Source organism: Helianthus annuus, chromosome 4 (genome assembly GCF_002127325.2).
Source record: "Helianthus annuus cultivar XRQ/B chromosome 4, HanXRQr2.0-SUNRISE, whole genome shotgun sequence".
Taxonomy (NCBI): Eukaryota; Viridiplantae; Streptophyta; class Magnoliopsida; order Asterales; family Asteraceae; genus Helianthus; species Helianthus annuus.
In genome coordinates this window covers 42015167-42034523 of record NC_035436.2, presented here as the reverse complement: position 1 = coordinate 42034523, position 19357 = coordinate 42015167, and the positions used below count along the sequence as shown (strand labels likewise).

Here is a 19357-nt window from a genome sequence, read left to right as displayed (position 1 = left end):
TTGGCAAAATCAAAAATCAGTTGTCAAAATACACATTATTCTTAGTGCAATTGACACAATTAGATATTAGTGACATTAACATTTATCCTTCTTGATAGGTGTTTCACCTAGTCAGAATTATGTTACGTTTGGACGTCGCTAAGCATTACTAAATCATAAGTTTTGTTTTGTTCTTGGTTATAGTATATGATCACCGAATGCATGTAAAAAAGGTTTTTTTGTCAAACAAACAATAGATTATTGTTGATGATAACTTACATAACTTGTCCATAATTAATTTGAAATGATCAATGTTTACACACCCTGTAAACTCAATTTCACAAGAACATCCAAGACTTCTATGTTAACAGGATCTTCATTTTCTTCCAACTACTTGGCATTTTCTAGCATTAAATTGTGGTTTCCAAGAACGGATAATCCGTATACCCAACAACAGGATCGCGTGTATAAAAGGTTGACCTGTCATACTTGTTAAGAGGAGCATTAAGCTCAAATCGTTTTGGCAAATCCGGATTAGCCAAAAACAAACGACCATAAGCAACAAGATCGGTTCTGTTCTCAGCCACAGCTTTGTTACCATCTTCCCTGCCATACCCACCAGCAGAAATAAAAGTCCCTTTGAATGCTTTTCTCATAGGGACAAGACTATCAAGGCAATCAACTTTTTCAAATACTGATTTCATCCTAGGTTCCACCATATGGCAGTAAAGAATCTTGAACTCATTCAAAGATTCAGCCATGTAAAGACCTAAAGTTTCCGGATTTGAGTCACCTGATTCCGAGTAGTTTGCAAATGGGGATAATCTTATGCCAACTTTATCTCCTCCAATCTCCTTCACAACAGCATCAACTACTTCAAGAGCAAATCTGCAACGGTTCTCTAGAGAACCACCGTATTCGTCTGTTCTGTCATTAATCTCATCTTTCAAAAATTGGTCGATTAGATAACCATGAGCCCCATGAATCTCAACCCCATCAAAACCTGAAATATGGTAAATTGATCAATGAGATAGTGAAGGGATTCTAACTCTGATCAAGAACTTATGAGGAACTAACTGTTACCAGCTTCAATTGCATTTCTTGCAGCAACTCTGAAATCATCAACAACAAGCGGAATCTCTTGTGTTGTTAGCTTCTTCGGAGATCGTTGTTGATATGCTAGTTTTTTGTTTGAGGAAGACACAGGGGATTTCCCGTTTGGCACTAATTCAAAAGCATATATGAGAAAAGTATTTACGGTAATAGCTCACCTTTTTTTTGAACGGTGAGAATCTCTAAATGTTGAGAGAGAGAGAGTGAGATCTCACACCCTCCCAAACAGAGGCCCCCAACCCCACTCTGTCTAGACTATGTTGTCTTTACCGGGCCCGCAGTGCCTTCAGATTTTGGCTAACTGCATTCCCTGGAAAACCATACCACCCACTGTAAAAAACAATGAACAAACAGTATACCAGTATCTAAAACCCTTCCAACATGAATTAGCTGACAGAAAAAGATTCCTCCTTTTGCATGAACCGCATCCACAATAGGTTTCCAGCCCTCTACTTGTTCTTTAGTCCATATGCCTGGCATCTCCGAAGACCTTGACAATGATCACATAAACAGATCTTGAGAACCAAAATCAATCAGCCACAATTCAGAAAATTTAGATGTGTCCTTACGTTTGGGAAATGTCAGAGACACCAGCAGCTTCAGCAATAAGAAACCCGCCTTTGGATGTTCTTTGTGAATAATATAAGATCATGGGTGGCTGAGGGACATAGCCCAAGCATCTTTGCCTTGTTAGGGGTGCCAAAACAACTCTGTTTGGCATTTTATAAAACAGTTCATGAACAAGTCATTATAAATGAAACCCAAGAAGTAATTCAGAACAAAAGATACATGAGTGTGAGAAGATCAAACAGATTACCTGTGAGAAAGCTCAAATTTCCCCATTTTGTACGGGGTCAGAAGAGAGATTTCACCTTCTTTGTTCGCCATTGTTAAAACTTCTTGAAAGATTTTGAGATCAGAAATAAGACTGAAGTAAGTTCTTCTTAAAGATGCCTGATCCCGTAGGCGCACATGAATCACGTTCACCAGTAAAAGCACCTATTTATAACTATAATTTTAAATAGTAAAAAATAATTACATTTGTGTATAACTAAAATAATTAATGTATGTCATAAATAATAAAAAAGAGCCAAGCTCAGGCTTTAGAATTGGAGTTTGACACAATTCGAGCTCGACCTTAAGCTTTGTTAAGTTATATTCAGTCAAGGATCCTTGTAGCTGATGTACAATACCAATTTTCTACTAAAGGGGATGTTAACCGCTAATTATTGAATTTAAAGTACGTAGTGCCTATAAAGGTGGAAGAGCACGCTCGGGTACTACTTTCCTCGAGTGGTCACCACAACGGTACACCGCTGTTGGTGCTAGGGTGTTCAAGATCATCCGAATCCGAATCCAATTTATCCGATTATCCAAATCCGAATTATCCTTCGGATAATCGGAATTTTCCGGATAGTGATTTCCGAAATTTTAAGATATTTCGGATATCCGATATCCGTTTTTTTTTAAATATAACGTGAATGCTATATAAATAACATTATAGAATTAAAACCTAACCCTAATCCTTTTTCTATCAGCCACTCATTCACTCACCCCCACGACTCACTTTCAATATCCAGGTCTGTGAGCAACTGAGCATCTAAAAATCAAGATCTGAACAAGATACAAATAATCAAAATACGAACACTGAAGGTCGAGATCTGAAAATCAAAGACCGAAGGTTTGTTTCCACTTTCCAATATCGAATCTGATTTGTTATCTTGTTCCACCGAAAGCTTATATACAATTTCTTACAGTTTTTAGTTCAAATTTATACGATTTGTTTAACTTATATACAATTTGTTACAGTTTTTAGTTCAAATTTATACGAACATCAATGGTTTATTTTACTTATATACGTTTTCTTACTGTTTCATCACAGTTATATACGATTTCGATTTGTTTCGAGATGGATTTATTTGGATTTGTTTGGCTCTGTTTCATCAGTTTATGGTTTATGTACGATTTCTGTTTTACTTTATTGATGATTACAGTTTATATGTCCGAGATGGGTTTTTATACATATGTTGTTTTAATATGTTCTTTTCTATTATCTCACATGTATGAAAGAATTGGTGTTGGAACAACCCACAATTATTATTTTTCAAAACGGTTGATGAAGGTAGTGAAACATCTAAAATTACTCAAGGTATCTTTATTAGATATGCCATTTTAATAACTTCATTGTTGATTCTAATATTCATTAGCTACCCATGGGCCAGGGCCATTGTTATAATTTGGAAATTTTAACTGTTGGTTTTAGACTTTAGGCCATGTAATAAGAGCTGGCTGTGTTTGGCCATTTAGGCATTTAGCCCATTTAATATAATAAGTCATGTTTAATGTAGTGGCCAAAAAATAAACACTAGATAAATTTTAAGGCTATTAAAACCGAAACCTAGTATTGACTTTTAAGCCATTTAATATACTACAAGAAAAATGGTTCTTTACTTCAAAACTTTTTGTCAAATTTCCGACAACTTAATTTTGAATTACGAATATATATTAAAAACCATAAATTTCCCCACAATTTTTCGACAAGATAGTCACCAAACCTATATTTGTGGCAATTTTGTCGCAAAGTTAACTATGTTTCCTACAATGTTCCCACAAAACTTTGTTTTTAATCATTTATTAATTTTTATTATTAGTTAGTGCAATTTATAAAACCAAATAAAGTTGAAAAGAGTAGAATAGATGTGGCAACTTTTTGACAAATTTTCCACAACTTTTTGACAAATATTAAAAACCATAAATTTTCCCACAATATTTCGACAAGATAGTTACCAAACCTGTATTTATTCGAATTACATCGCAAAGTTAACTATGTTTCCAACAACGTCCCCACAAAACTTTGTTTCTTTCTCATTTTGTTAATGCACTTTAGGTGATAAGTGCATGTCTCCCATGTTATAAGGTCTTTATTGTACATATATTGAAAGTTAGTCCTAGCTTTATCCTTGGACAATTTGTCCAAGTTTTAGGATAGACTTTTGTCTGAGTTTTGTTTAGGACAAAAGTCAGAGTTTTGCTTTGTGTAGTTTGTTTGTCCGGGCTTTCTAGTTTGTCTTGAAAGTCTGTGGTTTGCCTTGTATTTATACCTTTATGTGGAATAGACAAGGCGGCGATTCTGCGTGAAATTCTGTGCACCTAACCCTAATCATTGTGTGTGTGTTTTGTCTGGCGGCTACTTTGTGTGAGTGACGTCTCAGTGTATTCTTGATTTCTCTCACAAATCCTTGCATTCTAGTGTTTCATCTGCAGTGGTTAATCATCAGGTGGATTCCGCACACCTGTTGGTGGCTTTAGCTGAGCGAGATCTTGGATTAGGAGGCCTGACATGTGGTATCAGAGCAGTGTGCTCATACTACTGTAGGTGTTTCTTAGTTTGAAGGTTTTTTGTGAGAAAAGTTCAAACTTTGATAGGGTTTAGTGATTGTTTAGTGAGTTTTTGTGTTTTATTCATGATTCTTCATTCATCTCTAGGGATTTGATGATGGATTTTGAGTAGTTTGGTGATTTTTAGTGTTGTTCTTCATCTGGGTTTTACAGGGGTTTTGGTTCTTGTTCATACAGTGTTTTGAAGGTTGAAAAAGATTCCTAAGTTTGATCTTTGGAAGCTTTGTCCGTGGTTTAAATTCTGTGTTTGTGTCTCCGGGGTATTGTTGAACCAGTGTGAAGTCACATTGGGGAGATAGTCCGGAGATTGGTTACTGGATCTGAGTTTTGAGAAACTCTTACCTGTTCTGAGTTTCACATATCAAATCTCTGTCCGAGTTTTAGCTCCTCTCCGATTTTTGGATACTGTCCGTACTTTAACCTTCTATTTAGATCTGAATTTCAACTGTCCGAATTTTATCTGTTTTATTTAGTACTATTAGGTCCGAGTTTTACTTAGTTCCTTTGAGTCTGAGTTTTAGGTTTTGCTAGGTCCGAATTTTAAAATTTTTTATTTTATTATCAAGAGTCTGAATTTTTTAGTGTTCTTAGTCCGAATTTTATAACTTCTTTAGAGGTCGAATTTTATAGTGTTCTTAGAGTCCGAATTTTACAACTTTTATTAGAGTCCGAATTTATAGTTTTCAGTGAGTCCGAATTTTTAACCCATTATTAGAGTCTTAACCTTTATTTGTCCGAACTTTATGTCTTCTTAGGGAGTCTGAGTTTCTTCTCTTTTATTAGGTGGTCTGAGTTTAAATTCCTAACAGTGTAGTGTCCGATTTTTTTTTGTGTCTTATTTTAGGTTTTTGTGATCCGGGTTTCACACTCTGATTAAAGCTCAGACATTTCACTCCGTGTTTTTCTCTCCGAGACTTAGAAAATCTTTCCAGTAACACAGTTCTTACTTGGAAACCTACTGTTGTTTTCTGAAATGGCAAACAACAATCTGACTGCAATGGTGCAAAACCTCAAGCACAATGCTGAGGTAGGAAGTAACGACAAACCTCCTTTGTTGATAAACGAGCTTGATTTTCCTGAGTGGAAGGAGCGTTTCGAAAGATATGTACGAGCAAAAGACATCAAAATCTGGTTGTGTATCGTTAAAGGATGTGGAGCTACTCCAGTACGTACATTGACAATTGATACGTATTTGGCACTCACTGACGACCAGAAGAAATTTTATGACTGTGAAGAGAAAGCTATGCCAATGATAACGATGGCTATTACACAATCTATACTTCATACGTTCCGTAAGAGAAGTAGCTCAAAGGAATTGTGGGATAGTGTGATCCAGCGATCGATACGAAGGAAATGAAATGTACAAGAAGCGACGTCTCGAACGTTTGAAGACTCAGTTTGTTGTGATCAATGCTTTAAGAAATGAATCATTTGATGACACAATGAACCGATTTTATCATCTGTTGAGCGAAGTTGATAGAAGTCAAGAGGGTATCTACACCGAATTTGAGAAGGTTGAGAAGTTTCTGAATTGTCTTTCCAGAGAATGGAATATGTACACTACTTTGATTAGAGAGGGTGTTCTCTATGAGGAGCTCTCACTGGAAGAAGCTGTTCAAAAACTGAGGGGTTATGCTTGGAATATGGAAGATCAAGCATCTGATTTCGAGAAGATCCAAGATCCTTAGTTATATAAGGCTTCGAAACCAACGGATAAGGGTAGTAATGGTGGAGACGGTGTTGCCTTGTATTCGGAGAATGAAGGTTCTGCAAGTGAACACGCCTTTATAAGCAACAATGACAGTTCAAGTGGAACAACCAATTCCAATCAAGGGATGTATTCTTCTAGTGGAGCTCATAAATCTCAAGGAACAAGCTTGAACATTCCTAAGATAGATGCAAGCTGTTTTAAGTTGATTGAAGAAAACATGAGTCTTTTGGCGTCCTTGATGACAGCCTACGAGAACTTCTGTCTTGGAAAACTCGCTGAACCATCAAGTCTCGATGAGGACTTTGATCAGATAGATCAAGACGAAATGGAAGAACTTGATCTACAACTCAACATGGCACTCTTAGTCCGTAGAGCGAAGAAGTTTCTGTTGAGAATGGGTAGGAAGTTCATAGGAGGTCAGACAAAGACTCGAATGGGAGTCGACATGTCAAAAGTAAAATGTTACAACTGTGGTATCTACGGGCATTTCGCACGTGATTGTCGAAAGCCGAAAATGGAAAGATCTGATAGAGACAACTCTCGAGGAAATAATTCAAGACCTCACAACAATGCATCAGCTGCTACCCCTAATTCAAGTGCTCGTTCAAGTGGGTCTAAAAATCTTACACCTTCGACAAACAATGCTATGGTGGCTCAACCTCTACAAAGTGTGACTGAGCCTTATGACTGGGGTTGTGCTTTGGAAGACATCTTAGGAGCAATTGTGTCACAAGCATTTATAGCTAAAATTGTGAACGAAGAAGTGTATGAAGAGGTTGTCGAAGAGACTAGTATTGAGGAGCTTGCGGTTGTAGCTGAGGTTTTTGGGGAAGAGTTGGATTCGGGGAATGTTGCTGAGAATGAAGATCTTTCGAATGAAGAGTCTGTTGAAAAGTCTAACAAGACAGAAGGATGGAGAAAAGGGAGAACGCTTTGAATTCAACATCTCCACAGCTGAAATGCAGCAATTTGCGGATGCAGAAGCTAAAAGGTTGGAAGAAAATTCCGTAGAAAACGAGGCTTGTGCATTCAGGCATAGAGGTAAAATCATCTCCTGTAGATAAGCGATGTGCTAGATGTGTTGAGTTTGTCACCAAGATTGATAGATATGCACTTCATAACACAAACTTAATTGCAGATTTAAAAAAATCCAGAGAACTCATTGCTGTTCTGTCTAATTCGGATAAAGAACACCGAATTAAGATAAAATCGTTGAAAAATGATATCTCTGAATTTGAGAGACTTGTGGCTCAGGGAAATCTTAAAAATCAGGAATTAAAATTTGAACTTGAAATGAATCAAAATTGTGTTTTGGAAAAGAACAAAATCATTTTGGAAAAAGATAATCTGATTTTAGATTTGCAACGAAAGATTGAAAAGTTCGGGGATTCATCCGAAGTGATGAATTTCTGTATTCACAGCCAACGTCTCAAGGAATCTGAGGAAGAAATGTTCGGCATTGGATATAGTAAGGTGCCTCCACCGGTAAACCATAACTATACATCGATGCCAAGCATTGATCATGAATTGGCAAATTTTGTGCCAAAGACCCCTCTGACGGTTGAACCGCAAAGTGAGTCAGAATCTGAGCCAGATGAAGTTACTGACTCAGATCAGATCAGTCGAAGATGAGTGGAGTTTCAAAGAAAAATGAAGTAAATCTTGAAAACATTGAAAATTTGATAAGCAATAAGATTTTGGAAATGTTTAATCAAGTTCAAAATGTGAAGTCAAAACCAAAGTCACGTGGGAAATCTAAAAAGGCTTTGAAAAATATCCCTAAAACTGAGTTTGTTAAAGGGGAGGATTTTGTCTAAGAAGAAGTAAAGATCGAAACTGGTTCCAACTCTAAATTTGTGAACCAAATTTTGAAAAATTCCACCAACGACTCATCATCTTCGACCACTCATGAGGAACGTCCAAAGAATGCTGCAAAAATTCGCAAATGCTATAAGTGTGGTGGGAAAGGACACTTAGCAGCAGACTGTCCAGATGACAGGGGTAAATCTCTTGTTGATCCTGATCAAAAGAAACCTTTTGTTGAAAAACCAAAAAATGAAGCAGTTAATGTTGAAAAGAAAAATGGTAAAAATCAGAAGGTTGAGAAAAACAAAGTGATTAAACAAGAAGTAAAACCAGTTGTCAAACCAAATGTTAAATCACAACAAAATCAGGATTAGGAGGAGAAACCTGTTGTTATTAACCGTGGGGACAGATTGGAAAATACATCTCAAAGACATGATACTCATTAGAAAACCCCTCATAGACGACAAAATCATGTTACATTCCAAACAGTTGAGAATGACCAACGCTCTGGAGGTTCGAACAACAACTATGTTAGACCTCATGCACAGAACAGATTCGTGAATGATCGAACTGCGTCACCCCCCCCCCCCGATTTCCAAATCAAAGACAGCATTCGGATAATCATCCACGATTATTCTCAAGACACGAAGATGCTCCTAGATTTGGTAGGAATTTTGAGCCACCCAGGAATCAAAATTACAGTTACCAAAACTATGGAAGCCGAGGGTATGGAATCTCTGGTTATACCAACAGATCGTCAACTCCGTATAATCCACAATTTGCGGGGACTCATTCCAACAATTTCCGAAATGGAAATGGTGGACTGATGGTTATTTCAAAGAGTTTTCTTATGTTGACGAATCGGGACGACCCAAGACCATCATGGCTTGGGTCCCACACTCTAACTAAATTTTCTTGTTGGGGAGTGTAGGTGCAGCTGAAGAGGGCTATCTATATTTGGTATATCGATAGTGGCTGTTCCAGACACATGACAGGAAATAAAGAGTTATTGAACAATTTTAAACAAATTCGTGGTGGTTATGTGAACTTTGCCGGTGAAAAGGGTGGATACATCACCGGTGAAGGCTCTGTGTCAAATGGAAAAATCACGCCCATAAACTGAACTACGTTGAACAATTGCAGCATAACTTGATGTCGGTTTCTCAAATCTGTGATAACAAGTACACGATGTTGTTCACTGATAAAGCTTGCTTCGTTTTGCGTCCGGGATTTGATGTTCCTGAAGATTGGATCGTTATGAGGGCTCCAAGGGTGAATAACACATATGTCATGGACATGCGCCCGTTGGTTAACTCGTCTGCTCCAGCGACATGTCTACTTTCGAAGGCGACTGAAGATCAATTGTATCTCTGGCATAGGGGAATGGGCCACGTGCATCTGCGAAAAATGAACCACTTAGTGAAAAACAACTTAGTGTTGGGGGTTCCTTTACGTAGTTTCAATATGCACAACAAATGTGAATCATGTGAAAAAGGAAAAATCAAATGAAAGCCTCATAAACCGAAAACAGTTAACTCAATCCAGAAACCACTTGAATTGCTTCACATGGATCTTTTCGGCCCGATCCATGTTGCGAGCATTGGTGGGATGTCTTATTGCTTAGTTGTCATTGACGATTTCTCACGTTACTCATGGGTATTTTTCTTAAAAACAAAGGATAAAACTTGTAGGATCGTGAAATGACCTGATGAGTCGATCAGAAGAGTGCTTAGACAGAATCAGAGGCGGAATTCATTGATTCGGTCTTCGTTTAGCTTGATTTCACTAATTTGTCTCTGTTTATTGCTCTTTATAACAAGTTACAAGCTCTGGAGACGATTTGGCAGGGCTTCGCCGTACCAAACAAGACCACACCTACCTTACTTCTAGATCCGCTCATGTGTCCCTTATATAGGGCATGGTGGTTCGCTTATATGGACATGTCCATATAAGCGGACCTTACATGTTCATATAAGCGGACCTATATGGTTGACATAAAAGCGGACCTACTTCCTAATGACCAGATAAGCGGATCTAACTCACTATACACATACAATCTCCTGTTTTCTCGTACAATGAGCCCTAATCTAACATTCTAAGACTAAGACTTGATCCAAGACGAAATCAACAGATGAAGTGCACCAACAGACTCCCCCTCAGATGTTGATGGAGTCGTTCATCAAGTCTTTGGCAACTTCATGTCTTGTACTTCTTCAGTCTTGAACAGTCTCTAGGCTTCTCGATTGGTCTTCTTCAGGAACTCTTCCTGGAATCATGTTTTCTTCAGGAACTCCTTCCTGGAATCATGTACCCGGATCTTTCTCTGGCTCTAACTCTCATCAGACTTCCCCTATCATCGAGCTAGGATCGCTGTCTGGAATTTGTTATCACCATTGAAATCAAATCCTGGCTTTATTAGTTTAAGCTCTTCTCGGGTTCTGAAGTATCTCTTGGCTTTCCGTAGCAACAGGATCAGAAACCTGCACAACTCAAACACTCTATCACAAACAAAATTGTGATTCAACTTAATGAATCAACTAATCATTTAAGAATATTTAAGACTTTTTCTCATTTAAAACCTATTCAACTTTCCAAAATCTGATTAAACCCTTTAAACCAATTTAACCAAACCTCTGATCATCATGTTTAGCCTTTGAGATTTTGAATTTCAGCTCTCCAACATCAGTTGTCGAAAATCTTTTTGGATTTTCAAAATATAAAAGCAAAAATTAAATGCAGAAAAGAAATATGAACAAACATATTTTTGCGAGTTCGTGCAAGAGGATCATATCAGCTGCTGACTAAACACAAGCACCGTTAAGCTGTTATTTCATTTTAAGCTTTTAAACAATTCGCATAGATTGTCGATATTTCGATCCACTTAAATTCTCACAAAATGTTCAACCTGTTCGGGATACTGAATTAGTGTTTTAAAACTTAAACATCTACATGTGTCCCACCTCAGTATATACTCCCGTATCCAGACCCCAATATTCAGTCTTACAGGTGAGTATACCACAGCTGATATCTGTTAAGGGGTTATGTGTGAGGGCCGTGAGAGCTCACGTCGATACTTCCGTATACGCAGAGAGATGACGGCTTCGACTTTATGGTGTGTCCCCTTTAGAGGATCTTTTATTTACAACAGCAGCGACTATCAATTTTATTGTTTCATCAGCATGCTGAGGGCGAGCTTATATTTCAAAGCTTTTTGCAGAAAGTATTATCCTGGGACTAGGTCAGTACTTCCATACAACAGAAGTCCTGGGATAATACCCCAGATATCACAGAGCATAAAGACCTACTATCTCAGAATACGGGACCCTTCAAACAGGATTTCAGGGGTTGCCTATATATCCTTGAGGTGTTCCCCACGTAGACGCAAGTGAAATTTATGTTTATATCCCAAATTGATCTACTAATTCTGTGAAAACCTATCGACACATCTTTAGCGAGACTGCTTAATTGCATTTATACATTACAAATCTTTAGCGTACTGTGCCAGTCTAGCTGATGTACTATCGTTTCCCCTATTCACACTAAAACTCATTTTTTTATTTTTCCGATGTTTTTAACATTTTCAAATTTTCTAATTTTTTTAAATTTTACTCCCCCTAAAATCAAAATATGTTTCAATTTTGATTTTCTGGGAAAATTTGAAACAAACTATACAAACTTGACAAGTTGATGAGAATCACTTCAATTCTCCATCCACCTGGCATAAACAATCAGAACTCCCCCTCTCAACAAACTATTTCCCATTGTGATTTCAAAACACTTAAGTTTGTTTTAATCAAAATGATTTTCCGGAAAATTAGTTCTGTTTACCAAACATTTTGTAGGTTCGGGGTTACTTCATCACATTGTTTTCTTCATACACATGATAGATTTTACAACTTCAGTTTTAGATCTCAATGATCACTTGTAGAAAATCAAGTACAACTTAATGTCCCTGATTTACCACATGTAAGTCGAAAAATCACCAGAGTGAAATTTCTATAGAAATGTGCCGATTCATGTTCCACGCTTACCAACCTGGGAACTCCGGCAAGTCAGGTTTTTCATTTAAACAGATTCACCCAAGCCTGACGGTCCTTGGGTGATTTCGAATTCTTGTTCAACATTGGTGGAAAGTTTGCATCATCCATTGTTAAACCTGAATTCTCCTTTTTTACCTCAATCAATGGCTCCTCTGGCTTTGACAAACCAGAATCATTGCCTGAGTGTGGCTTGTCTGACTTAGATGAGCCAGATTCATTCCCGACACCTTTCATCTTCTTCTTTTATACTTTCATGTAGGATCGTTAGACGACTTGATGAGTCGATCAGAAGAGTGCTTAGACAGATTCAGAGGCGGAATTCATTGATTCGGTCTTCGTTTAGCTTGATTTCACTAATTTGTCTCTGTTTATTGCTCTTTATAACAAGTTACAAGCTCTGGAGACGATTTGGCAGGGCTTCGCCGTACCAAACAAGACCACACCTACACTACTTCTAGATCCGCTCATGTGTCCCTTATATAGGGCATGGTGGTTCGCTTATATGGACATGTCCATATAAGCGGACCTTACATGTTCATATAAGCGGACCTATATGGTTGACATAAAAACGGACCTACTTCCTAATGACCATATAAGCGGACCTAACTCACTATACACATACAATCTCATGTTTGTTGGTGCACTTGTGTCTGTACTTTGTCTGTATTCGGTCACGATGTAAACGATGTCCTGATTAGTGTTGTAGGTTGACCAAGTCAACCATCCTCCGGTTTGACTTGGACAACAGTTTGTAAACTGTTGAAAGATGTTCTGTGTCGAAGGATAAGAGATCGAAGGATAATATGGATCCTTCGATCTCATCGAAAGATATGTTTCGAATGATAGATCTCGAAAGGTGATCTTTCGAGGTCCCTGCTGATCCTTCGAATGCTTTGTCATCGATAGATGATCCTTCGGACCATCTATCGGATCCTTCGGACCAGACATCATGGGCTGGGTATAAATACCCATGCAGTGTGTTGTGTTTCATTCAGATGCACACAGACAAGAGACTTGAGAGCTTGAGAGCATTCTGTCCGAAACACACACACACACACATAGTGAGAGTTTGCAAGTTAGATTTGTAAACATTGTGCTTGTAACTGGAACCTTCATACGTATTAATACAGTGGTGTTAATCGGTGAACTCTTGTGTGTTTGTTTCTCTACTTGCTTCATCCCGGTTTGCTTGCTAGCTTGGATTCCGCACTCGCTAGTAGGTTTGTATAACAAGGTTTAGGTTCGTCATCCTCCGGAAAGGGACCTACAAGTGGTATCAGAGCCTTGGCTCTTTACCTTGTTTAAAACCGGGTTTGTTCAAGTTCTTGGTGTGTTTGGACACTAGGTTTAGCACCCGTTTTGGTGGTTTTTCTTGCTTTTCTAAACTGAAAAACGGTTTCTAAACCTTCGGGAGTGTTCAAGGTTGGGTTGGGTAACTTGAAAACTTGTTTTTAAGTGACTTTGATTTTTCCGGCCATATCTCCGGTCATATTTTCTGGTACTGGATCTAGATAAGATCTTTCCTTTTTGGGCATATCTTTTTGAAAAGTCAACAAGTTGGTGAAAAGTTGGTGCCTGCACATCCCTTCTGCCGAAAGTTGTGCACCAACCCATCACCTTTCCCACCTACCTGTCAACTTTTTGGTCAGTGTGTCAGAGCATTCGAAAGACATCCTTCGACATCGAAAGATAATCTTTCGATTAAGGAGGCTCGACAGATACCCATCCTTCGAATATCCTTCGAAGCCTGTGTTCTATCTTTCGAGCCAAGGAATCTTGTCGTAGGATACATCTTTCGAGCTACTGTTACTCTACGAAAGATAAGGATCCTTCGTGTTGGTGAATCTTTCGAGATCTGTGTTCGAAATATCAGGAGAATCTTTCGAAATTATCTTTCGAGAGATAAGGATCCTTCGTGTGGTCAATCTTTCGAAGTCAATCCTTCGAAATCATTGTTCGAAACTCAACAGGGATCTTTCGAACCTTGTTGATCGTTCGAACAAGTGTTGATCCTTCGAACAAGTCTTGTATCTTTCGATTTGTGTCTGTGTACACTTAACAGTTTGTGCTTGTGTAGATCTTCAATTAATATTTGATCAAAATGAGCTGTACAAGTCCCTGGGATTGGTGTTTGGACTCACGATCCAATCAAGAGTTAGTCACTGCTGCAGATTGGGCAAAGAGTATGTTACCTTCTCCATCAATCAGTCCAAGTCAATGGGCTTTGGTATCCAATCAAAGTCAAAGCATTCAAAACCTTCTGATCAGTGAAAGCGAAACGGGCAGTAACAATCGTCCACCAAAGCTAAATCATATGAATGAGTTTCCATCATGGAAAAACCGCTTTCACACGTATGTCCAAGGGCAAAGCACCGATCTTTGGACGTGTTTCATCAATGCATTCAATGAAAATCTGGAGACTGCTGCGTCCACTTCTGAGGGTTATGCCAATATGCTTGAAAAAGACAAGAAGGCTTATGAATTGGAGAAAAAGGCCTTTGCCACACTTACTCAAGCACTCAACAAAGACATCTACCATCAGTTCTCATACTGCAAGACTACGAAAGCATTGTGGGATTGTTTAGTAGCTAGAGGAGAAGGCAATGCAGCTGCTCGAAAGTCTCGGCATGATTTGTTGAAGAAAGAGTTTGAATCTTTTCAGTTTTTGGAAAACGAGACTCTGAATGATATGACCACACGTTTCTATCATTTGATTAGTGAAATGTGTGCTTATGGAGTTGTCTCTACTCAACAAGACATGGTGAGCAGGTTTGCTGACGCCTTACCTCGAAAGTGGAGCTCTTTCATTGAGCTGTTGAAGCATACTGGAACTCTAGATCAAGTTAACATCTACGAGTTCATTCAAAAGCTGGAACACAAAAATGATGAAGAAATCAAGAAAGCCAAGAGAGCTCCCGCCCCTCAAAATACAGAAATGTATCTTCCGGGTTTCGATGCTCTAGCAAGAGCAGCTGCAGCCCAGCAACCTAAACTGCAGACTGCATTTGTCTCCAACACAAGTTCCTTTCCATTTCCTCAATCAACAGCTGCTCCACCACAACCTCAATTTGATCCGAGGTCTTACATTCCTGTCCCAACACAGCCACAACCACAACCTCAACAACAACAACAACAGCAAGCTCATTTTGCAAGCAATCCTAAACCTCAACCCCAAAATCCTAACACAATCCGAGTCGACAACTCAAATCTTTCACACCTTAGCATTGAAGTTGCTAAGGAACATATGGAAATTATCAACACCATGGTCAGTGCTTACTGTGGTTTGGTAGCAGGTCAGCTTGGAAACATCAATATGATAAATGAAGACTACCAACAGATCGACAACGAAGAAATGGAGTTGATGGATATTAAGTGGGCTTTTGCAAGTGCGGTTAGAAGGGCCAAAGACTTCATGGCTCGTACTGGTAGAACTTCGTTGGAAGGAAAGAAAGATACGAAGTATGGAGTTGATATCAACGCCGTTACATGCTTCAACTGTGGTAATAAAGGGCACTTCAAACGTGAGTGCACTCTACCAACAAAACACGGCAATCACAACCCTTTCAGAAACCAGACGAATGTGAATGCCCAACAAGAAAACCGTGAACGGAGGATGGTGGCAGTGAATAACAATCAGGGACAGCCTGGAACTACAAATCACAATCGGGCTTGGTTGTTCAAGCTGATGAAGGATGTGACTGGTCAGTGCAGTTTGGTGAAGGTGATCAAGGAAGTGGAACAGCTTTGTATGCTAAGGTCATCGAGCATGTTCATAAAGAAGAGTCTTCTGGAAGTGATGACAGTTCTGGTTATTCTGGAAGTTCGGATGAAGAAGGCTCTGTTTCTGGGGATAATCACTCAGAGCCTGGAGTGAAGGAGGAAGGAGATGATGATATTCAGGATCTACTGAATGAAGCTGATGAGCTTAAATGTCAGAAATCAATTCTGATTAGAAAGGCGGCTACTGCATCAAAGGAAATGGAAAAGCTATTTTCTGAAGATGGAGCTTTTTCTTTTCAAACTGCCTTTATGGCAAACGGTTCAGCCTCTTCTAGTCAGGTAAATTCTGAACCTCCTGCTCCTAGTATTTGTAAATCATGTGCTGAGATGAAGCTTGAATCAGAAAAGCTTCATAGTCATAACCAGAATTTGGTTATTGAACTGTCGAAATGCAAAGAGGCAAACATGGCTTTAACCCGGAATGAAAAAGAATTTAAATCTGTAATAGAAACATTAAAGAAAAATGTGTCCGAGGTTAACAAAGTAGTTTACCACAAGCAAGTAAGTATAAATGAATATATTAAGATTGTGGAAGAAACTAAAAAGCAATTAGCCCTTGCCCAATGCGAGCATGATGCGATCAAACAGAAATTGGATAGTTATTCTAACTCCCAATTTGTGCTTGATCACATCATCGAGGTTCAACAACCGAAAGGAAATCAGAAAGGCATAGGGTATAAGAAATGTCCGCCCCCCTTGATGAACAATTATATCAAGATGCCTGATGAGGAAGAAATGCCTCGGTATGAACCCAGTGTGCCTCTTGATGTTGAGGAATTTGCTGCTGGCCTAGGGTTCAAACCGGACAATTCTCCAAATACATCTTCTGAGCAACCGGAAACTTCATCATCCGTGAAGCAAAGTCCTCCAATTATCGAGGACTATGAGACATCGGATGATGAGTCAGAAGTGGATGTAGGTGAACAGAACAAATCACTTAACAAAATGAAAGGAGTAGTTATTCCACGAGAGAATCACATTCTTTGTGATCCTGATACTCCTGATGTTCCATCTGTTAAGAAGCAAGTGATTGATTCTGTCAAAGTTGATGAGACATGTGTGTCTACTGTTAAAAGCAGTAATGTGTTGTATACACTGGTTGGAGATAATAAAATCTACTCAGATCAAGTTTTTCGAATTAAAAATGTAAATCAATCTTTGATTGACAAAGTCTTTGAAGACAACACAAACAAATTTTTGGGAAAAACACTTCCAGGAATTGTGGTAACACAATGTGATCCAATTCCTAAGGCTGAGATTAGAAAACAGTTTGGTAATCAAAAATCTCCAACCACTCAACAACCTACTGCTTCTAAGGGTAAACAACAACAACGAGCTCCAAAGCCAAAGGCTAAGGTTGAATCAAAAGGAGCTCGTTACAAGAAGAAAGGAAAAGATGTTAAATTTGTAGCATCAAAAGGTACAGATAAAATTGAGACTTTTGAAAACAAATCAAACACTGATTTTGTACAACAAGTCAAGATTTTGAAACATAACAGTGATAACAATTACACCCAACACACAAACGGGTTTGATGAAAAAGCAAGTACCTCAGGTTCTACAGGTTCAACATCTGCTAGTCGATCAAGTTCTCCTAAGTCTGTTGAAAGGAGAACTTGTTTCAAATGTGGAGAAATTGGGCACATCATCAGAAACTGCCCAAATGCTCCAAAGAAGAAATTTGTTGAGAAAGCTCCACCTGAAACAGTTCACCCTCAACGTCAGTCAGTTTCACCTAAACATGATAAACGAACTGTAAAAGAACAAGAAACTAAACAACGACGTAAGAACATAAAAACTGTTGAAAAAGCTTTAAAATCTGAAGTTAAAACAGTTCAAAAGGAACCAAGTGTGTCACAACCTATAAAACCAGAATCTTCAAAAACTGGTAGGCAAAAACGAACTTGGTTACCTAAGTCGGGTGGCAATTCAGGGGGAGCAGTTGTTCTTGAAAACCATCAAGAGATCGAGCTCACGTTTCGTGATGCTAAGGGACGACCCAAGACCACTAAGGCTTGGGTCCCCATTCTCAACTGATGTTTTTATGACATGTGCAGGATGTTCTAGGAGGAACTATTAATAGTCATTGGATTGTTGATAGTGGGGCATCCAGGCACATGACTGGCGACATACGGCTCCTATACGATGTGAGAAACATTAGAGGAGGGTATGTTACTTTTGCGGGTGACAAAGGCGGTTTTATCACTGGAGAGGGAAGTATCTCCAACGGCATCGTGTGCTTCGATAAGATCAATTATGTTAAGCAAATTGATCACAATCTTCTCAGTGTGTCGCAAATCTGCGATAAGAAATTCACCGTGCATTTTGATGATGCCAGCTGCTATGTGCTGAAACCTGGATTCAAAATTCCACAAGAATGGATTCTCTTATCGGCTCCGAGAGTTAATGATCTTTATATTCTCGACATGAGCCAAGCGATTACAACATCTGCACAAGTCACTTGCTTTGTCTCAAAAGCCACGGAAAAGGAGTCTATATCTTGGCACAGAAGAATGGGACACATTCACTTGAGAAAGATGAACCATTTGGTGAAAAATAATCTTGTGAATGGTGTGCCTGTGAGAAGTTTTCATCTACAAGATATCTGTGTCTCGTGCCAAAAAGGGAAGCAAACGAAGAAGTCTCACCCTTTGAAGAAAATCAACACTGTCAGCATGCCTCTCGAACGTCTTCATATGGACCTTTTTGGACCTATGAAGCACAAGACAACGTTTGGTGATGCCTATTGTTTAGTAGTTACTGATGACTACTCTAGATTTTCTTGGGTATCCTTTATGGCACACAAGAGTCAAACTCCTGGCATCCTCAAGGATCTTCTTACAATGTTGGAGAACCTCTATTCGTTAAAAGTAAAGAGGATCCGAAGCGACAATGGTACTGAATTCAAGAATCAAGTTATGGATGAGTTTTGTACTTCTAAAGGCATTCTTCATGAGTACAGTTCTCGATATACTCCACAACAAAATGGTGTCGCGGAGAGGAAGAATCGAACGATTATCGAAACTGCAAGAACAATGTTAGTAGAGTCGGAACTCCCTATTCAATTCTGGGGGGAGGCTGTATCGGCTGCATGCTACACGTTAAACAGAGTTCTTACAGTAAAGAGACATGGCAAGACTTGCTTCGAACTTCTTCAGAAAAGGAAACCGGATCTTTCTTACCTTGAACCGTTTGGTGCTCCATGTACTATGATTGAGCCGGATGGAAAGTTTGGTGCAAGAGCTATCGAGGGTTTCTTCCTTGGATATGCTACTCCGAATTTTCGTGTTTGGAATCTAGCTACCAAAAAGATTGAGCTTTGGAGCGAAGTTAGGGTTCAAAGGTACACGAGTCCTGTTAGGGCTCCGGGTGATCCGTGGATGTTCGATTATGATGGACTATTTGACTCCTTCAATCTGCCAACCTTTGACGAAGAATCAGCAGTGGCTAGGATGTTGTTGGAAAGTGACAACGCTGCTGTCTCGCCATTGGTTAGACCTATTGTTGTTGACCCTCAAGCTTCATCGTC

At 38.9% G+C, this 19357-nt stretch overlaps 1 protein-coding gene across 1 annotated transcript; it reads right to left on the bottom strand.

The window, feature by feature from the left end:
- Positions 1-213: 213 nt before the first annotated feature.
- Positions 214-2050, bottom strand: LOC110928770 (12-oxophytodienoate reductase 2-like). Its single transcript, XM_035989640.1, has 5 exons — positions 1910-2050; positions 1662-1802; positions 1452-1582; positions 1063-1203; positions 214-982 (listed from the first exon to the last, which is right to left on the bottom strand). The coding sequence occupies exons 1-5, from the start codon at positions 1978-1980 to the stop codon at positions 390-392; spliced, it is 1077 nt and encodes a 358-aa protein (XP_035845533.1). The 5' UTR covers positions 1981-2050; the 3' UTR covers positions 214-389.
- Between the last annotated feature and the right edge of the window lie 17307 nt (positions 2051-19357).

What these genes read in the sequence shown, in the direction of transcription:
- LOC110928770 (XM_035989640.1), bottom strand. Translation starts at nt 1,980, where the DNA reads ATGGCGAACAAAGAAGGTGAAATCTCTCTTCTGACCCCGTACAAAATG. An exon ending in TGGAAGGGTTTTAGATACTG is followed by an intron (nt 1,204 to 1,451) that starts GTATACTGTTTG and finishes CTTTTGAATTAG; the next exon opens with TGCCAAACGGGAAATCCCCT. An exon ending in AAGAAATGCAATTGAAGCTG is followed by an intron (nt 983 to 1,062) that starts GTAACAGTTAGT and finishes ACCATATTTCAG; the next exon opens with GTTTTGATGGGGTTGAGATT.